At 49.6% G+C, this 21,011-nt stretch overlaps 1 protein-coding gene across 2 annotated transcripts in view; it reads right to left on the bottom strand.

Annotated features, from left to right (window-relative positions):
• The window catches only part of nol4la (nucleolar protein 4-like a), a 38,954-nt gene extending 28,937 nt beyond the window's left edge, over positions 1–10,017 (bottom strand). For both annotated transcript variants that reach the window (XM_061846009.1, XM_061846016.1), the window contains exon 1: positions 9,613–10,017. In XM_061846009.1, coding sequence (XP_061701993.1) covers positions 9,613–9,969 — 357 coding nt within the window. In that variant the 5' untranslated portion in view covers positions 9,970–10,017. The remainder of the gene's footprint in view (positions 1–9,612) is intronic.
• Between the last annotated feature and the right edge of the window lie 10,994 nt (positions 10,018–21,011).

Here is a 21,011-nt window from a genome sequence, read left to right as displayed (position 1 = left end):
GGTCGCCAGCCAATCGCAGGGCACATCGAGACAAATAGCCGCACTCACAATCACACCTATGGGCAATTTAGAGTGCCCAATTAATGTTGCGTGTTTTTGGGATGTGGGAGGAAATCGGAGTACCCGGAGGAAACCCACGCAGGCACGGGGAGGAAAATGCAAACTCCACACAGGCCGTGTCCGGCATTGAACCCAGATCCTCAGAACTGCGCGGCCAACACTTTAACCAGCCGTTCCACCGCACAAAATGTGATGCAAAATTAGTTTCAATCTTCATATTCCATCCAATTGCGCGATTATGATTTTAAGGTGCTGTTTTACACATTAAAATGGACATGACAACGTTTTGGGTTGTTCTTTCTGGGAGCAAGGCAGTACGGATTAACCGGGCTGCCATTCATTTCAACGGGGAAAGACGATTTGACTCTTTTGAGACGCGAGCGTCGTCACCGAGCAAATTAATTTCTCAAGGCAATACTGTCCGTACATGACAACGAGCGTCGTCGTAGGAGCGCAGTTATCGGTTTGAAAATATGCGCGCCCAAAAACAGAAGTCGAAAGACGTCCACGGCGAGCCGCGCCTCGCGACGTGATTATTTCTGACGGGACGGGAAGTCCGCAAACACGAGCCGGCTAACGGACACGGAAAGGGGACAATGGAGCGAGCCGGCGTTTGCGCCGATGATTAATGGCGGGCAGTCAAGGCGCACGTGAGGGATAAGAGATCATTACCCTGGCGTTTTTTCTCCGAAACCCCCCCCCCCCCACCCCCCCGCCGACGCCCCCTTTCTATTCCTTCATCGCCGCCCGTTCGCTTTACCGTCACCCCCTCGCGTCTGCCTCGGCTCACAAAACCCGTCATTAAATCCACATTAGGTGCCCCCCGTCCCCCAACCTTCTGTCCTGCGTGCGTGATGAACGTTATCGGCGAGCGAGTGCGACGTTCCCGATTATCTCGGTGAGGTCCCGGGACCGCCGTTCTGCATCCAGTCCGTTTTCGGAACCCCCCACCCGCCCCGGCTCGTCCGATCCCGGCCCCGGGAAAAGGGATTCGATTGTCGGCATAAAGACGTGCGTGGGTGTGTTAGGAGCGCAACTCCGACTGTCTCCCGCACGCGGGGGGTGGGGGGGGGGAGGCCCCCGGGCCAGTTTTTAAAAAATGGTGTTAATTTCTCCTCCTGTGGGAAAGAAAGAACGGTCTCTCCATGGCAACAGAGACGGTGCTGAAGGGAGGAAACGCCGAGCAGGCGATCGGCGACCCCCCCCCCCCCCGCCCCCCCATCTTTGTACCGGCGTGCGTTTGTGCGCTAAGTACTTTGACACGAGTGCAGGCACAGCTAAAATAACCACATTTGAAATATTTCCAGATGAATCCAGAGGTGCCCCGAGATGCCACGTTGATTCGTTCCACGATCAAAACGCTCTCGAATCATCTTGCCCCATTGAAATGAATGGCAATGCCATTAATCCGTTCTACGTGCTCCCCAAAACAACAAAATGGTCTTTTTTCCAGGCGAAGTAGGTAGCGCTGTACAATACAGAGTAAAAACATAATTCAACAGAATGTAAAGAGTTGAACAGTTCTTCTTTTCCTTTTGGCTTGTCCCCTTAGGGGTCATTTTTGTCGTTTTTCCACCTTAGCCTATTTTCTGTATCTTCCTCTATAACACCCCCTGTCCTCGTGTCTTCCCTCACATCATCCTTCAACCTTCTCTTCGGTCTTCCTCTCGTTCTCTCTTCCTTGGCAGCTCCATCCTCGTCACCTTTCTACCGATTTAGTCAGTCTCTCGCCTCTGGACGTGTCCAAACCATCGACGTCTGCTCTCTCTAACTTTGTCTCCAAAACATCCAACTTTTGCTGTCCCTCTAATGAGCTCGTTTCTAATCCTATCCAACGAGAACCTCAACATCTTCATTTCTGCCACCTCCGGTTCTGCTTCCTGTCGTCTCTTCGGCGCCACCGTCTCTAATCCGTCCATCATGGCCGGCCTCACCGCCGTTTTATAAACTTTGCCCTTCATCCTAGCAGAGACTCTTCTGTCACAAAATAATCAAACAGTTAAGTGCTGCAATTCAGTTGATCGTGGTGCTCCTTGTGGTGTACCCGCCTTGACTACCGGGAAGACTATACTTCTTCTTGTACTACTACTACTGTCAGTGACTCAGTAAGATGGTGTAACATGAGTCGTTTCTCATAGAGGATGAAGAATATATGCACCTGGGTATTGTTCTATGATCTGTCTACATGTGTTGCGCCACTGTTTGTATTTTGAAGATTCATCGCATTAACAAAAGGGTTCTAAAATCGTGACATCGATGCTAACTGTTAGCATGTCAATGCTGTTTTCCATTTTATGCCGGCATTCCCAACCTTTATTGAGCTACGGCACATAATTTACATTTGAAAAATGTCACGGCACACCAACAAACAAAAACATGGCAAAGTGTGGATACACATTCTTCCATCTCATAGGAAAGCATTTTTTTGTTCTATCTTTTTACACCGCTGCCATAGATCGATGAAGAAAGATAATTTTTTTTTCTTATTGTAAATGAATAATATTTTGACCAATTAAGGGAAATTTGATCATTTGCCACGGCGCACCATTTGAGCTCTCATGGCACACGGCACACTAGTTGAGAACCACTGATCGAGAGGTCCGTTCTTGCTTGATGGTTTTGAAAACAACTTGAAATTCTCTTTGTTTGATGTTTGGTTTGACGGTAAGCGCTATTCAACATCTTAAAGCTTTTCTTTTTTTTTTTTTTTTTTTTTAAACCAATCGTTTACTATTTGCCCAACTGTTGCTCATCGTGAAGTGAGTTGAATCGGCGCTCGAATCTCGAGTCAAGACAACAAAAAAATAGTCAGCTCGCGTCTGGAAAAACCCGAAGGAAACTCAACGCGGCACTGTTTTTGTTTGGAGTCCACTCGGGCAAAGACGTCGCCTGTGACCGCACACCTTCGGAATCGGCGACGGAACAAGCGCACGAGCGACTCCCAGCCTATGAACGGCTCCGAGATTCTGGTTCGAGGGCGCTGAAGATTTCGGAGCCCTGGGAGGGGAGGCCGTGCGGTCCTCTGATGAGTGCTGCCGGCCGGCGATGAAACAAAAACTAAAAAAGTATTTACGCAAATGCTGCGAAATAATAGGGCCAATATTCTTTTGACTGTGTGGCCCTTTTCCCGAAAAGAGGCTCTCCTCCGTCGCCTAATTAATCAGATAATAACGATGATGCCCCCCTCCCTCCTCCCTCGAGATGCAAACGTCTCCGGTCCCCTTTTCAAGACCTGCGACGGTTAAGAATAATAAGATCCGCCGCACAAAAGGCCGCAGTCCAGATGAAGTCCTTCGGTTTGTAAATCGAAAACCGCACGTCGGCCCGTTTAATTGTCTCCGTCCTATCACGCGCGCGCACACACGCGCAAAAAAAGGATGAGACTGTCCAAAGCCGGTGAATTTTCTTTATCGATCCCTTTTTAAGGCTTAATGGGAAACGAGTGCCTTGTGTTATTTCAACCTACAACAACAAAAAAAAAAAAAAAAAAAAAAAGGTGCTCGTTTGCCATTATAACTTTAGGTCGTTATTAAAAGACATTCATCTTTGTATTCAACGGCAAACAAACGAAGCAAGCATCTCGTTATTTATGCGTGCCAATATCAGATATGTGATATTGATATTTGACATGTGATAGCACACTTTCCTCGATTGGATTTGGACTGCAACAATTATTCAACAACGACCGTCATTTCCGGCCTACAAGCCGCGACTTTTTTTCCACACGCTTTCAATTCTGCGGTTTACGCGGTGATGCGGCTCTTTTGTGCATTTTTTCTAACAGCAGCAAGGGGGCACTCGAGCGGAAAAGGTAAGCGTGAGATCGGTGGAATATATGTGCCGAGGAAGTGACTTTTTACCGGTTCGGCTGGTGTGTTACTGCCGTGTCTCAGTGATTTTCACCGGCATATATATATATATATTTTTTTTTTTTTTAACCGGCCCTGTTAGCGTGGCGCTAAGGTTAGCTAGCGTTAGCGCAGCGCTAGCGTTAAACTCTGTGTACCGCCTTTCTGTGTCGTGCTGCGCTAGTGTGTTACTGCTATGTCTCAGTGATTTTTACCGGTAAATGTTTTTTTTAACCGGCCCTACTAGCACAGTGTTATTGTTAGCATTAGCGTGGCGCTAGCGTTAGTGTTAGCATTAGCGCGCCAACACTAGAGTTGAACTCTCTGTAGCATCTTTCTTTGTAGCGCTGCGCTAGTGTGTTACTGCTGTGTCCCAGTGATTTTCACTGGTAAGTGTTTTTTTTTTTTTTTAACCGGGCCTACCAGCACGGTGTTAGTGTTAGCATCAGCATTAGCTTGGCGCTAGTGTTAGTGTTAGCATTAGCGCGGCAACACTAGCATTAAACTCTGTCTACGTCTTTGTTTGTAGCGCTGCGCTAGTGTGTTACTGCCGTGTCTCAGTAAGTGTTTTTTTTAACTGGACCTACTAGCACGGCGTTAGTGTTAGCGTTAGCGTGGCGCTAGCGTTAGCGCGGTGACACGAGCGTTATACTCTTTCTGTGTACCGTCTGTTTTTGCAAATATCTCGGGTTTTAATGTGAGCACTTGCGGCTTTTACACAGCTGTGTATGTACCAAGTGGTATTTCCTTTACAAATGTACTGGGTGAGGCTTATAAGCAGGTGCGCTCTGTAGCCTGGGAATTACGGTAAACGGTTATCAAATCTCCCAACAACCTTTTGGATCGTCGATTAATCATTTAGAGACGTTGCTGATCTCAAACTTCATCCTGAGTAATTCGGCCTCAACCGAAAATATTCTTACATTTCTGCAGTCCTCCATTAAAGGAGACTTCAAACATTGATTTTTAGATGGGAAAATATTTTGTTTAACTTTCTGACATGTTACGGAGCAAACCAGTGGCTGAATCATAATCACTCTAAATTGTGGGATTCTCTCAATTTGAAATAATTTCCTGTTTTTGTATGAAATGAAATGTAAAAATGTTTTGGGGTTTTTTTTGTTCAGATTCACCGATTAACCATGAAAAAATCTATTTAGAGGAATTGATTATTAAAATAATTGTTATTTTCATCTCAATTTAAACATCAGGGTTATCCTGCACCTATTTTTTGCCGGCGCCCCCGTCGCAACGTTTTGCAGGCTCGGCGAGAGTCGCACGATTTGTCAAGCGGCCACCGAAACCCGCGGCGACGCTAATCACAGATAGTTGCAGCTTTCAGTTGACATGGCAACTAAAAGCAACAGCTCGCAACATATATTCCCCCCACCCCGTGTGTGTAATGTTCCGCACACCCTCACGTGAAGGCAAATGCATTTTTTTTTTCGGGGGTGGGGGGGGGGGTGGTTGCCTTTCACGGGACGCAATTGTGTGGCGCAGCTTTTCTTTCCCGTCTGCCTCTGGTCCGTCTCCCCCTCCTCCTCTGTGGCGTCCTCTAATCAGGACATAATGGGAGCTAAACAAGGTTGCTTCTGCGCACTGGGGGGGGGGGGGGGGCTGCTGGGAGAGCCGTGCAGAAAGAGGGTGAGACAAGAGCGGCACACAGCCACGGACTGAGAAGAATTCAGTATCTGGCCGGGACAGAAGCCTCTTGAAGGAGTCGCCACCGTTGGCCACGACTGCGCCCAGCCTTTGTCCCGTCCCGCACTGAAGCCGCCTTGTACGCCGGGCGGACGCATAGAAGAGACCTTCTCTGTGCGCGCGTCGTCCGGCGTCCGTCCCCCGCCCCCACCCGTCCTCCCGACGCCCGCCCCCCACCCCGTACAGAAACTTGGCACCGCCCGGTAGCAGCTGCGGCGGGGCGTCCCATGCCCACGCTTCGGGGGGCCGCGAGGCCGTGAACCTCGCGGTGGCGTCTCGGGACCTCTGCGGGGACGGGCGTCACTTACGCGCCGGACCGCCGAAGCCTGTTGACCGCCGGTCGCAAGCGCGAAAAACAAACCAAGCGAAATTACGTTCAAATAGTCCAGCGGGCATCAGCACGCATAGCAGGCGAACGAGTCGTTGCTTCTGACTCATGACAAGACGCAGCTTGCGTTGCCTAATATTTTGTCCGTTCTTCCCGTCTCCCAAGCGGTGCTGAGCTCCCCCCTCCACGTGATATTGGCCACAAAGTCGCCGTGGAAACACACTGTGCCACGAATGACGCAATTTTGCTCCATTGGTCGCAAAATGACGACTTTTCTACGATAAAACATCCAGCGGTGCCTCGAGGTGCGAGTGACGCTTGGGAATTGTTGTCATTCGGCCCATGTTCTGCTTTGACAGACTTGAGAAACGAGCCGTGGATTCGGTTCACTTCGCCAATAACGACATTTTGGCAAACACTGAACAATTCCTCCAGATGAGGTGGCTGGGGCATCGGATTCGGATGCCTCCCGGACGCCCCTCTGGTGAGGTGTTCCGGGAACGTCCCACCAGAAAGGGACCCCGAGGATGACCCAAGACACGCTGGAGAGACCGTGTCTCTCGGCTGTCGCGGGAACGCCTCGGGATCCCTCCGGAAGAGCCGGAAGAAGTGGCTGGGGAAAAGGGAAGTCTGGGCATCCCTGCTGAAGCTACCTCCCCCGCGACCCGACCCGGAAAAGCGGTAGAAAACGGATGGATGGATGAACAATTTCATCAAAAAAGCTTTCAAGCTGTTTATTGCCGCAGCCATCTGAAGTTTACTGTCAAATCAAACATAAAACGGTTTTGTACAGCATTTGAAACGAGTACGTCGCTGAGACTTTCCGTCGCCGAGCTGAGTACTTATGTTAAAGCGGTGCACCAGCTGTTGAAGCAACGAATTGAACACAAACGGTCCAGCAAAACATGTGGACAGAAAATATGACGGTACTTTGTCACTATTCGAAGAACAGTATATCAATCTGTCTTATACTGCCTCTGAGTGGCAAAGGTGGGTAACTCCAGGAAGAGCAGCACAATGCCCATTCAATTAATGCAGTGTGACAAAAACTTTCTTTTCATTCTATTTGATGATGTCATTATTGTCTATTTTTACATCGAACAATAATATTGATTGCTATTTTTCCATATTAGTGGGGATGAGCAGCAAATATGCCCCCCCCCCACCCCCCGCCCTCTCATATCGTTAGTTTCTCCACTTGAGTGTTTAAGCTCAGCGGACCAATGTCAATTTAATAAATACGTATGACCTTTTGTACTAACCCTAACTACGGTACTGCATCCGGCCGGCGACCTGACTCTGCGTGAAAAGGGAACGGCTCACTGGTTAGCAGCAACGGCTCAAATCAAGCGTTTTCTCAAAGTGGAAATGAGTTTTTCCACACCTCTGGAGATATTTGGATGGTCTCTCCATTGCAGGATTGTGTGGATTTGTCCAAAAAAAAAAATGGAGGTAAACCCCGGAACTTCACGTTACCGCCACCGTCTTTGCTAGTCTTTCTCTGAGATGCTGTGTTAAATTCACGTCAGCCATGACCAGGAACTTACCTTCCACAAAGGTAAACATTCTTCTTGTCAGTCCATGGAATAGTCTCCCTAAAGTCTTGCGTCTCATTTATTTTGCCTGCAAAACTATGATGACTTTTCATGTTCTTTTTAGTCAGCTGTGGTTTCAGCCCTGGAACTGCCCGTTTTTGCCGTTCTACAGACCTTGTCCCGAGTTCCTTTGCGACCTCCCGCACGAGTCGTTTCTGTGCTTTTTGCCGAATTTCCCTCGGCCAGGCACCTCCCGGGAATGTTCCCCACTGTTCTGTGCTTTCTTAATTTCTCTCACTGTGCTTCGCTGGAGTCCTCAAGCTTTCGAAACGGCTTTCCCGACTGATCCGTTTGCCTTACTTTCTTTCTTATTTTGTTTTTGACTTTCTTTGGACAGTGGCATTTTGTTTTCACTGACTTCCTGTCCAATTTAAGTGATTTCTGGATAAAACGGGCCAAGAGGTAACCAAGCTTGAATGTGGTCATTAAAAGTGTATTAAAAACTGAGTTAATGAATGATGTCAGAAGAGGTAGGACATTATTTTTTTTTGAACACAGGGCCAGGTAGCTCTCAATATTTTTTTTTTTTTTAAAAATAAAATCATCATTTAAAAATTGTGTATTTAGGTGTGATAATTCCATTTATTTGGTGATCATAAAGTGGGGAAAATATGCAAAAATATTTAAAAAAAAATTAGAAGGAAGCCAATTTTTTTTATTTTTCACAGCACTGTACAGAATTTAACTGGTTGCTGCAGTTTTTATTTGTTTTTTGTTTTGTTTTGTTTTTTTTCTCTCTCTCACGGAAAGCTCAGCAGAGGTCCTGAACACCGCGAGAGGCCAGAAGAGCGAGATTTGCCCCAAGACCGCCCGACGAATCAATGCCGGAACTTTGATCCGCACAAAAGACGCCGTCACCAGTTTTTGGGAGCGGCTCGCGCACCTGCGGACCCTTTCCACCTGCCCTCTTGTCCGGGGGCGAAACGTAATACGGCGCAGAGATTAGCGGCGCTTCTCGGGGCGGTTCGGCCCGCGTCGAAATTGTGCAGCCCCGCAGGTGGAGCACCTGTGGAGCGATCGGCGAGCCAAATCAACAAATCTGCTACAAATCCGCTACAACGTGTCCCGTGGTTTTGTTAACGTAACTTGGGCGGGAGTCTGATGAGCGCCAGAAGGCCCGTCGCAAACGGTGGTCCACGGGGGCCGCACGAAAACCGTGACAAGACGACGTCGTGACGTGGGACAGACGACCTGACCTTTCGTACTTAGCGCCGACTGTGTGCGTTTGTTTGCGCGAAGCTCTCAGACCCTTTCGTTTCACGCGTAGCCCCGGACGGGCGTGCACGGGCAGCAATTTAGCCCCCGTTGCCCCCTCACAGTTGCGACCGGCCTCCGATATATGCGGCGGATCTGCGACTTGAGCCTCACGCCTCGTTGACACCCAAATGCGGCAGGACGAGCCAGCCGACGGCGGAGCTGACACAGGTGTTGCCAGAGCAACGAGTGCCTGCGAGTCGATCCGCATCCAGGCCAGGACAATGGAAAAGTGCCACCCGGGCTTACCCGCTCGCTGTCAGCCGCTCAACATTTTTCGGACTCAAAAACGGGGTTGGGGGAATATTTCACGGGAAAAACGCGGCGCATGCGATCGCATACGCTTGCGCGTTTTGTCACCGGGTTCGGACGGGACAGCGAGCGGGGGCGCGTGTCGTGAGCAGGTGATTCTAACCCCCGCCCCCTCCCCCAAAGGGGCACCCCGGAGTGTCCGAAGCGCGCGAGAGTCGTCCTGGGTCCGGTTGTCAATTTTGGTGAGGGGAGGGTTGGGGGTTGGGGGTGGGGTGGGGTGGGGGCTGCGCTCGGCTGTCACGGCTGTGCACAACAGCCTCTCAGCATCGCCACTGCCGGGAGGCACCGGCGTTGCTATGGCAGCAGGGATGAGAGTGCATGCGCGGGGGCCGCTCCGGCTGGGATGTTGCACGCACGGACAAAGTGGAGCGGCTCTCGGGGCGGAGGTGGGACCGCAGAATCCGACAATCGAGACAAGTTCGAGCAGAGCAGACGGGAACGGGACAGCTCCGCGGACACGCGCGCACACGCGCACACGCACGCACGCACGCACGCACGCAAAAGCAGACTTTACCGTTGACTTGACCGGGACGTACAGCACGGGCTTCCCCGGGGCTCCTTTCTTGTTGTGCTCTCCCAAAACGTTGGTCCCCACCTGAAATCCTTTGGACTTCACCCAGAATTTGAATTTGGCGTTAATGTGGCTGTTGTCGACGTACACGCCGTCCGACTCGTCGCTGTGCAACAACGTCTGCATGATTTTGTTGTATTTCCGGCGGGTGACGGTCTTTGTTTTGCCAGAGTCTCCGTAGGTGCGGAGGCACCAGTCCTGAAATTCGGTGAACATCTCCGCCTCCAGCACGACGGGGCTCCGGCTCCGGCTCCGGCTCCTTTTGGGCGCATCCGCGCACGCCGCCTTCTTGGTTGCCATCGCTCGCCCTCGCTGGCCCTTCTCCCTCTCGCTCGTCTGGATCCAACGGCCCGGCTAATAAAGAGCACACTTGAGCGGCTTCCTCCTCCTTTAACCGCCACCCCCCCCCCCCCCACCCACCCACCCACACCCCTGCTTCCCCGTCCTACCCCGCCGCCGCCGTCGCCGCCGCCGGAGCCGTCCCACGTCCGACGCGGCTCGGTTCGGATTCTGGGACGCCCTTTTGGTCGCAAGCGACTGACCCGGGCCGGACGGCAACACACCTGTTTGCAGCAAAGTAGCGCCGTCCCGACCGCAGCGGTGATAAAATGTCACTTCCTCAAATTAGGGAGCTGAGGATCCGCGAGAGAGAGAGAGAGAGAGAGAGAGAGAGAGGGAGGTAGAGAGGGGAGGGAAAGGGTGAGTTTCGGCCGCACGGGTGGGAAAAGGGGGGCGTCCTACACCGGGGCGGTCATCTCCCACCTGTGAGTAAAACCTTCTTGTTGAGCTCAGGAAAGAGACAAAAGAAACAACACGTCGCTTTCAGTTTCTATCGACCTACTTCCGACTTGGGTGGGGGGTGCGGGGGATTGGGGGGTGGGGGGGGGGGCCTCTTCCTCACACCTGTTTGAATGGCATCTCATGCGCCTCTTTGCATTGTCGTCCCCCCCCCCCCCCGCCCCCCCGAGCGAATCTCCGACGTGCATGTGCGTCACCGGAACAACATCCAGACGACGCGGCACGCAGGCCGCATGCGAACGTCCGATGTCAGGAACAGGGGAAGAAAAAAAAAAAGGGTTGGGTGTTCCCGTCCCGTTGTGCAACAAAAGCGCGGCCTCCTTCGGGGTGATGTTGCAAAACGGGAGGGGGGGGGCGGGGGGGGGTGATGGAAATAAAAAAAAAAAAACGCGAAGTGAAAGGAGGAAATGCTCCGGTCCGCGGATTTGTTGGATTTCCTTTTCCCGCGTTGACCTCTTTGCGACGTCCGGTTTAAGGACGACGACACTTTTGGCACGTGCGTTTTTTGTTTTGTTTTGTTTTTTTTTTTGCACTCAACGTGAAAAAGGGGGTGTGAGTTGGGGTGGGGTGAGGGGGGGGGGACGACGACGACGCTGCAGGGTTGTTTCGAACGTCCCGTTGTGCAACAAAGCGCGGGGGTTCTTTGTTCGATCGCCATCCGGTCAGCCGCGGGCCTTCAAATAAGACGTTTGCCATTCAAACTGCGAAATTACGCACGAAACGCGGGGAGGGATTTTTGTCTATGCATCGAAAAATATCACAAAAAAATTGCACAACATCTGCACGCTCAGGGTAAAAAAAAAAAAAAAACAATTCAGCATTCCTTAATTCACTTCCACTTCGGGTATCTAAAAAAAATAAAAATAAATTCCGTTTATCGCCACGCAATTATTGGATGCTCTCGATGTCAGCACTTGTCCACACGCGGGAGGCAAATATACATATCTATATTAAAATGAAATCTATATGGAGGCGGGAGCGTCACACATAGTCTGGATGTTTTTGTTGTTTTCTCCCCCCCGCCCCGTTGGGGGGCTTGTTTGTACAGTTCTGCGCCCGTGTGCACGTGGATGTGTGTGCGCGTGTGTTCGACTCCCCCCTGGCCTGTGCATTACAGGCCCGAGCTGGCGGTGGGGACTGCTGCTGTTGCCATGACAGCAGCTCAGCAGAGTCTCCTCCGGCCGCGCAAAAGGGTGAGTGGGACGCCCCGTCCTCATGTCTCCATCCGCACTCTCTGAAAATGGAACGTCGGACAAAAAGCCCCACCCCGGCAAAAAAAAAAAAAAAAAAAAACAACAACCCAACGCCACGTCAAATGCGGAGCACCGGTGATTGGCCCGAGCCCTTTGTGCTGAGCTCTTTCATCCCGTTTCATCATTTTGGTCTCCGGCAGTCTTTTTTTTTTCTCGGGACCGGCCTGGTTCTTGCCGACGGGTTCCGCATCGGCGACAACGCCGACGGGGCGCCCATCTGAGCCGGCCTCGGTGGGTATCAGTCACGTTAAGTCGCGCATGCATAAAGATCGGTGCAGGTCTGCCTCGCACTTGTCTGGAATGACTTCTGACCGATGTTTGTGCTGAAGAGCCGAGCGGAAACTAGTCCTGCAATCGAGGCCTGGACTACACGCGTGGACCGCGTTCAGATTCAGACAAACCCCCAACGATCCTGCGGAGTGTTAAAACCTTCAATCAATGTTTGTCTAACCAAAACTACGGCGGAGTCTTGACTTCAGAATTAATGGGTTCCGTACCCGGACTTGCAAAACCCAAAACCTCGTAGTGTGTGGACTTGAGCCACCACTGGGCAGTTTTATACATGCGCACTACACATTTGGCACAACTGTCGAGTATGCTGCAGTAATAGTACTCGTATTTCGCAGATACGAAAGAGAATATACAGTATGCCTGTAATTATTTTGTCTGTCTACATGTGTTGCTGCAATACCATTGTTGAATTACGCAGCACTTAAAGGGTTAGAAGTACCACAATTTCAATACTGCTTTTGTTTCATAACGCTAGTGGACATGAGTAAGGCAAAGTCGGCCACAATCCGTTCCAGAAAATGGTTCGAGAAGTGATTTGTTCAAAAACCGAATCGATGTCTCCCATTACAATGAATGGAAAAAGAAATAATGCGTTCCACAAGCCTAAAAATTTAGGCTTTTTAAAGTGATTTTTTTTTAGCTTTTCCTGATAATTAACTGCATAGTAGAAATGCATGTATAATTTAAATACTTTATATAATAAAATAATTTAAGAAATGTATTTATTTTTTACTTAAAATGTATGCTTTAGTAGTAGAGTAGGCTCAGCTGGGAGTGCATTGCCGTATCTGTCGTGGGTCAGCTGGTCTGGCCGCGCGCAATATGTTATTTCCGGGTTTTGTCGGGGGCGCTCGAGTCCCGATTTTTGTTCGAACACAGAAGCAAAAAAAAAAAAAAAAAATCTCAAAATTTTAGTTGAAAAACCAATTTGTTCCAAAAACGATTTGTTCAAAAACGGGGACGTTCAAGAACCGAGGCTTTACTGCACACACTTTTATTTGATGTTTATTTTGACAGTAACCCTCAGGTGGAAGTGGCTTTTAAGACCTTTGGGGGGAAGGATTATTGACTATCTGCAAAGACGACACTAGTTGTGACCTTCCCTGCCACCGATAAACGGTCGACACTCAAATTCTTATTTGCGACTTGACACAAAAACGTAAAATGTGAGTCCACTCAGAGACGGCGCTACCGCTTGACGGCAGATGTCATGATTCGGCCTCATGAGCACCTTATTTACATTGCGTGGTGTAGTTGCGTTGAAGTATTTCAGTGGATTTCTCCGCGCTATGGACGTTAGCATGTCGTGTTATGATTTTAAAACTTGAAGGGAATGACCTTTCACCCTCCGTAAACGCACCCCCTCCTGATTTTTTTTTTTTGTTGTTGTTTTGGAGTCGAACTACTGTGAATACAAATTATTCTGTAAAATATTCACCTTTTCACGTTTCCTGCAAGGCCGAAGACGAAGGTGTCAAACCCGAGGCTCGTGGACAAGGTCTGGTCCCTCGTTTTACACTGACTGTGAAAGCTTGCCGGAGTTTCTTCAACTTCAACTTCCCTTTTGCTAAAAACGTGATATCCATTAGTTATGGTTACCATAAGGTAATCGACTCCTGTCCACCCCTTCTTCTTCTTCTTCTTCTTTTCCTTTCGCCTTGTCCCGTTAGAGGTCACCACAGCGTGTCACCTTTCTCCATCCAAGCCTATCTCGTGCATCTTCCTCTCGAACGCCAACTGTCCTCATGTCCTCCCTCACAACATCCATCAACCTTTTCTTTGGTCTTCCTGTCGCTCTCTCTTCCTTGGCAGCTCCATCCTCACCATCCTCCTACCAATTTGCTCACTCTCTCGCCTCTGGAAAAGTCCAAACCATCCAAGTCTCCAAAACATCCAACTTTGTCTGTCCCTCTAATGAGCTCATTCCTAATCCGATCCAACCTGCTCACTCCTAGCGAGATCCTCAACGTCTTCATTTCTACTTCCTGGCGTCTCTTCAGTGTCTGTAATCCGTCAATCACGGTTGGCCTCACCACCGTTTTCAAAACTTTGCCCGTCCTCATCCTAGCCGAGACTCTTCTGTCACATAGAACACCAGACACCTTCCGCCAACTGTTCCACCCCGCTTGGACCCGTTTCTTCACTTCCTTCACTTCACTCACCATTGTTCCGCATTGTTGACCCCAAGTATTTGAAGTCCTCCACCCTCGCCATCGCTTCTCCCTGGAGCCTCACTCTTCCCCCTCCGCCCCTCTCCGACTCCTGGGTCCAAAATAAAACTCCTGACTTCAATCCGCAGATGACGGTATTCTCCCAGCCACCTCGGAGCGCTCGAGTGACCCGCACCAGACAAATCGGACTCCAAACAGTCGCCGGCATCCCTCAGACGTGTCCTTGCAAAGCCCTTGGACCCGTTTTCATGTACTACTGATTTTGTTTGTGACACCGTCTAGTTCTACTCAGAGCTGAAGGCTACGCATTTATCTCATCACACATCCCCTGCATATGTGATGGAACCTGAAAGAGAGCTGGAGGGGGGGGGGGTCGTTGGGGGTGGGGACCGGGGGCACCGCAGCAGGGCGCCGGCGAGCAGGGCCGAGCGAGGAATCAAAGTGACGTCGAGGCCGTGAGTGTTGAAGGGAAGACGACGCGTGGCAGACGCGCTGACGGCCACTGATGGGGAATCAGCCTCACTTAGGGTGACGAGTTTACGCCGCCCGTCCCGCTCGCGATACGGCGCCGCCGCCGCCGTGAAAAACAGACCCGACGACGACGACTGCCTCTCCCAAGGTGGAGCTGAAAACCGCGGCGACCTTTGAGTCCCGTCCTGGAGCCGCCACTCGGCCCACGTGGAAACTCCACTGGCGATGTTTTGATGTCAATTCAACACGCTCACAGCACGTGTGCCCGAATCGAGGACCTGGGACCAGAACTGGAACGATGTGGACCACGAAAGAAAATTGATAAATATATAACATTGTAAATTTAGTCATTTGTGATCGTGACACATGTTACAAGCATTTTTTTTTTTTTTACCATATCGCTTCATAACACCAACTGCTCAAATCTGCCATCCATCTATTTTCTAAGCCGCTTATCCTCACAAGGGCCGCAAGTGTGCTGGAGTCTAACCCAGCTAACTTCAGGCGAAACGCGGACTACACCCTGAATTGGTCGCCCGTCAGTCGCTGGGCGCATGTCCACACCGTCAGTTTGCGCTAAAGTCGGGTGAGTGTACCGCTGCAACACGGGTGTCAAAGTCAAGGCCCGGGGGCCAGATCTGGCCGACCAAATGATTTTATGTGGTCCGCAAAGGCAAATTACATCCGTCAATTAACGTGATTGTTTGGAAAATTGGTACCAAAATTTCAAATTGTCACGTCATAAATGGTAACGTTGAGATATTCTAACCATTTTTCTGTTACCAAACATGAACAACGGTTGAAAAAAAAAGATTACCCCTTTGACTTTTGATTCCAAAACTAGTTCATAAATTTAACGTGTAAATATGATGGGGCGATTTTTATGGTTTCATAACGGCCCTCCGAGGGAAATTTTGACACCCCTGCACTACACCAGTCGTGACTCTTGCACAAAAGCTAAACTTTGTAATCACAGCGATTGCCGATTCCAAACTACACCGCACGATAGGTGAAACCCGTGACGTAGTGACCGAATATTGATATTATTTCTATGTAGTTTAAAGCTTCCATCCATTTTCTAGCGCTTCTCCAGGACGGGTCGCGGGGGAAGTAGTTTCAGCAGGGATATCCAGACTTCCCTTTCCCCAGCCACTTCTTCCAGCTCTTCCGGAGGGATCCCGAAAAGTTCCCAAGGCTGCCGAGTGACGTAGTCTCTCCGGCGTGTCCTGGGTCGTCCCCAGGTTCTCGGAACACCTCACCAGGGAGGTACCCGAGAGGCATCCAGATCAGATGCCGCGGCCACCTGATCTGGCTCCTCCCGATGCGGAGGAGCAGTGGCTCAACAGTGGGCCCCTCCCTGATGACCGAGCTTCTCATCCGTTCTCTAAGGGAGAGCCCGGACACCCTGCGGAGGAAACTCTTTTCGCCCGCTTGGATCCAGGATCTTGTTCTTTAGGTCAGGATCCACAGCTCGTGCCCATAGGCGAGGGGAGGAACGTAGATCTACTGGTAGATCGAGAGCTTCACCTTTCGACTTAGCTTCCTCTGGACCACAACGGACCGATACAAAGTCCGCATCACTGCAGACGCTGGACCGATCCGTCTGTCGATCTCCCCCTCAGTTCTTCCCTCACTCGTGAACAAGACCACAAGATACTTCAACAGAATCTCCTCCCCGACCCGGAGAGGGCATGCCACCCTTTTCCGACTATAATATATAAAATAATAAAAAATATATGCACGTAAGATGCAAAGTTTTTTTGGTGTGTTTTTGTTTTTCCTTTTTATCCACGCAAAGTCACTATTATTACATTCTACTGTACAGTAGTGTCGATGTCTATTTGTGACTGAATGCGTGTGACTTTAAAAATGGACGCCGGATTCAGCAAATGACAGTGCAGCCTCGGCTGCCTCTGAACCGGCGAAGCGAGTTGAATGAATACGTGTATTTCTTTTCTTACCGTTTGTTCGATAAAACAATTGAAAGTGCGCCGACGAGTGTGTCTGTCGTTGACCTTGCGATTCGTTCTATCAGTCAGCGCTAGTCTGCGTTAAATTAGCTAATGAGGTTTCTTTAAGCACACGTTTCCCTCCCCGGCCCCCGCTTATTGCCCCGCAGTGACGGAACCCGTCTGAGCAAAACAACGGAGCACAAAACGGCGCTACATAGGGAAGAATCCGTGCCTGAGAGTTTGCCTGGCGCGGTTTTACGTGACTTTTGATTTTAAATTGGATATCTTTTTAAACAATATCAAAAGCTGCGGGGCTCCAGATTGCCCCCAAAGTGTTCACATTATGCCCCTAAAATTTTCAGATGGCTTGAGTGAGATTTTTTCCATTGCATCCGCCCGTGAGTCATTTGGCCAAAAACTCAAAACCAAAACGCAAATCGTCTTTCCCTATTGAAATGAATGGAAATGCCATTAATCCGTTCCAGCCTCCCAAAGTAAACAATACAAAATTTTGCAGGGTTTTTTTCTTTGAAATGAGAAAAGGGCACAGGGGTTGCGGGAGTGCTGGACCCCATCCCAGCTGTCAACGGGCAGGAGGCGGGGTAACACCTTGAACCGGTCGCCAGCCAATCGCAGGGCACATCGAGACAAACAGCCGCATTCCCACAATCACACCTAGTTGCAATTTAGTGCAGAGGTGTCAAACACATTTTTGTCACGGGCCGGGCCACGTTGTAGTTCGGGTTTCCCCCAGAGGGCCGTCGTGACTGTGAAACCATCAAAATTGTTTATCGCCTCATCATATTGACACGTGAAAAAGGGTAACATTTTTTTCAACTATTGTTGATGTTTGGTAATGTAAAAATGCTTGCAATACTTCAGCGTTATGATTTATGACATGCCAGTTTGACATGTTGGTCAAGATCTGAACAAGAATCACGGAAGTTGACGTGTGATTTGGCTTCACGGGCCACGTAAAATCATGCGGTGGGCCGAATCCGGCCCGCGGGGCCTTGAGTTTGACACCTGCCATTTAGAGCGTGCAATTAACGTCGCATGTTTTTGGGGATGTGGGAGGAAACCGGAGTGCCCACCCAGAGAAAATCCACGCAAGTAACAGGCAAAAGATGCAAACTCCACACAGGCGGGTCCGGGATTGGACCCGGGACCTCAGAAACTGTGAGACCAACGCTTTCCAGATGAGCCCCCGTGCCCAGATGAATCCATATCAAATCATATGTTCATCAGGTCGCAGAGACGTAATCGTTTTCTGATGGTGAGGACCAGCAAGTATTGATGATCAGGACTAAAGTATTGAAAAGTTGCGCAGTCTGCTATTTGTAATATTTTGCCATAACCCCGCTTTTGCCCATTTTGGTTCCGGTCTGGCGTGGGGGGCGGAGACCACCCGCTTCCGGCGTGTCTCCCGCAACAGTTTTTGGTCGCAACGACGAGTGTCCGATGAAGTCACGAATCATAAACGCACGCCGCGGCCTGTAATCAATGTGGCCCCCTCCCCCCCCCGCCCCCCACCCCGGCTTTGTTGAATCGTCGTCCGTAACGATGTTTTGTTGTCGTGTTGGAAATCGCAGGAGGATTATCGGATTCAAAAAAATAAAGGAGTTGGGCCTGGAACGGACCGTTCGGGATCTGCCCCCCCCCCCCCCCCTTTCCAGTATGAATCCGAGTGTCGGCCCGAGGCACAGTCGAAATCCGTCTTTCTCCTCCCCTGCGGTGGTTGCCGCCTCGCTTTCTCTGTGTCGGTCTCTGACACTAATCTGGTGTCACCGGAGTGCACGCGAGGCGGCAATGAGCTCTCCGCCGGTACCGGTCGGTCTGCGGCGCGGCCCTCGCTGCCATATTATCGTCCCTCCCCTTTCTCTCCGCCCGCCCTCCCTTCGCGATTAACCAGACTCATCGCCCTCCGCGGCTCTGTTGTTTCCTGTTACTTAGTTACCAGTTGCTGGGCCCTTTGTGTTTCCATAGCGACCGTGCCCATCCCGCCGCGGCCGGGGAGGTCCGCGGGCCTTGACCCGCGGCCGGCCGCCTCCCCGCGCCTCGCGGTCCCGTGAGGCCGCCGCGGCAGACTGGAAATCCGGCTTCTGGCGGCTCCGCGTCGCGAGCAGACAAAGTCGGAGTTGGTATAATCGATGCTAAATATGCAACTCAGCGTGTGCCCGGCGTCGACGCGGCTTCGTTTGCAACGCCGGGTCTGAACGCTACCGTAGCGGGACGGCTCCGAAATATATTTCCTGTTCGGGTGTCCCGTTTGGGGAATTTTTTTAATTTAAACGCAAATAAATCACCTTTCCCTGTTCAAATGAATGGAAATGCCATTAATCCGTTCCAGCCTCACAAAGTAAACGATACAAAATTTTGCAGGGTTTTTTTTTTTTTTTTTTTTAAATGAGAAAAATCGCAAGTTACCCGGTTGAACATGTAATATATTTGATGACATTTTGATAACTTTTGAATGAATGCATAGTCCCCTGTATGATTACTTCCCCCCAAAAAAGTAGATTAGAACTACAGATCAATATTTTGGAAATTACCCCATTTTTATGTTTGTTTGTTTTTTTTTACAGAAATAACAAATTGATGAAAATACACAAGGTGTAAATATATAGAAAAAAGTGTTTGTCGCGCCATACCTTGTCAACCGAGTGACAAATGTGTAAAATTTAGGCAACATTGTTATCCTTGACAACGCAGATAAGTGAATTATGTATGAAACAGTCCAAAATTACGTATAAAGTTGAAAATGTTCAAAAGGCAACGTTCCTTTTGTGTTCAAAAGGTGTGACTACGTATCCGACCTTTTCCAAATCTCAGCTAATCAATATTCAAGGTAGTATCCTAATATCCGGCCTACGAGCCGCGACTTTTTCCCACATGCTTTCAACTCTGCGTTTTATGTGGTGATGCGGCGTTAGCGTTAGCACGGCGCTAGCGTTAAACTCTTTCTAACGCTAGCGCCGCACTAATCATAGTCTTTTAACGCTAGGGCCGCGCAAACGTTAAACTACTTCTGTGTAGCGAGGCTTACAACCAGTTGGCGTTAGCACGGTGCTAGCGTTAAACTCTTTCTAACGCCAGCGCCGCGCTAACGTTAAACTCTTTCTGCGTACCGAGCCTTACAACCAGTTGGCGTTAGCACGGTGCTAGCGTTAAACTCTTTCTAACGCTAGCGCCGCACTAATGCTAGCCCTGCGCTAACGCTAGGTTAAGCTCTTTCTGTGTACCGAGGCTTACAACCAGGTGCGCTGTGTAGGCCGGGATCTACGGTACTTCAAGGTTTGGAAAAATATGTCATGTTTGAGACTAGACCAGAACGGCACATGACCAAAGAGAGCCAATCACAAGTGTGGACTTTCGAGGAGTAAGTGACGTTAAAATATTAATAAAATTCAGAGTTTGTGCATCTATTTTCAAAAGTAAACTATTCTAAAAGTAAACTGTAACTAAAATTTTAATACTGGAGATTTCCAAAAGAAACTGAAACTGTACATTTTCTCCCAGTAATGTAATTTTTCACACGTACACCAATTTTGAAATGAAAGTACATCATCTAGTTTCATGTATTCGTCGCTTCCCAACGCCGGTCATAGCACACGCACACGGATGCGAGTAATCGCCAACGTTCGCGATAGCTTTCAGCTAGCAGATGTAAAGCTAAGCTATGCGGTTGCTGTAAATACAGAAGATGCAATTCTCTTTGTTTGATGTTTAGTTTGACGGTAAATTTACACCAAGAGAGGCGATAAATAGCTTGAAGCCATTTTTCTGGGTTTTGTTTGCTCATTCCATATCTGACAAAGCCGCCGCAGAGCGCTCATATCTCAACGTCGCGCTCACAAGTCAGAGCAGAAAAATCAGCCAAACGTCGGCTCGTATGTCGTGGTCGAGGCACCGCCGTATTCCACATTTGTACGCACAGATATGGATATACGGTACGTATACGGGAACAGATGTTTTATTTTATTTGATTTTTTTTTTTTTGCTCTTTTTCGTCACGGGCCACAGGGAGTCATGGTTCCTCTTAGATGGCTCTAATGACTGTGAAAATCCAGATCCAACCGCGGTGTGTCATATTATCGGTCTCGTCAGAAGTACCTGGAAGTGAAAATGACTTTGGAAGAGCTTAAAGTCACTTTGTAGAATATCACTTCAGGATCACGTTTCACGGTACGCGTCGAAAAATAGGAACGGTCCTCGCGTGACGTACGCCACGTAGCGGTGGCGGAGGAAATACGACGTATACGCAGGAACAAATAAGTAAAGGCGTTCTTGTACTTCAGTGTACCTGCAAACCATTGACGAAAGAGAAAATGGGCGATGGGAACGGACGCTGGCCGTAAACCTCAAACCGAGTTGGCGAGCGGGAATTTCAAAAACGGATATCGAGA

Source organism: Syngnathoides biaculeatus, chromosome 2, assembly GCF_019802595.1.
Source record: "Syngnathoides biaculeatus isolate LvHL_M chromosome 2, ASM1980259v1, whole genome shotgun sequence".
Taxonomy (NCBI): Eukaryota; Metazoa; Chordata; class Actinopteri; order Syngnathiformes; family Syngnathidae; genus Syngnathoides; species Syngnathoides biaculeatus.
This window is presented reverse-complemented; position numbering and strand designations above follow the sequence as displayed.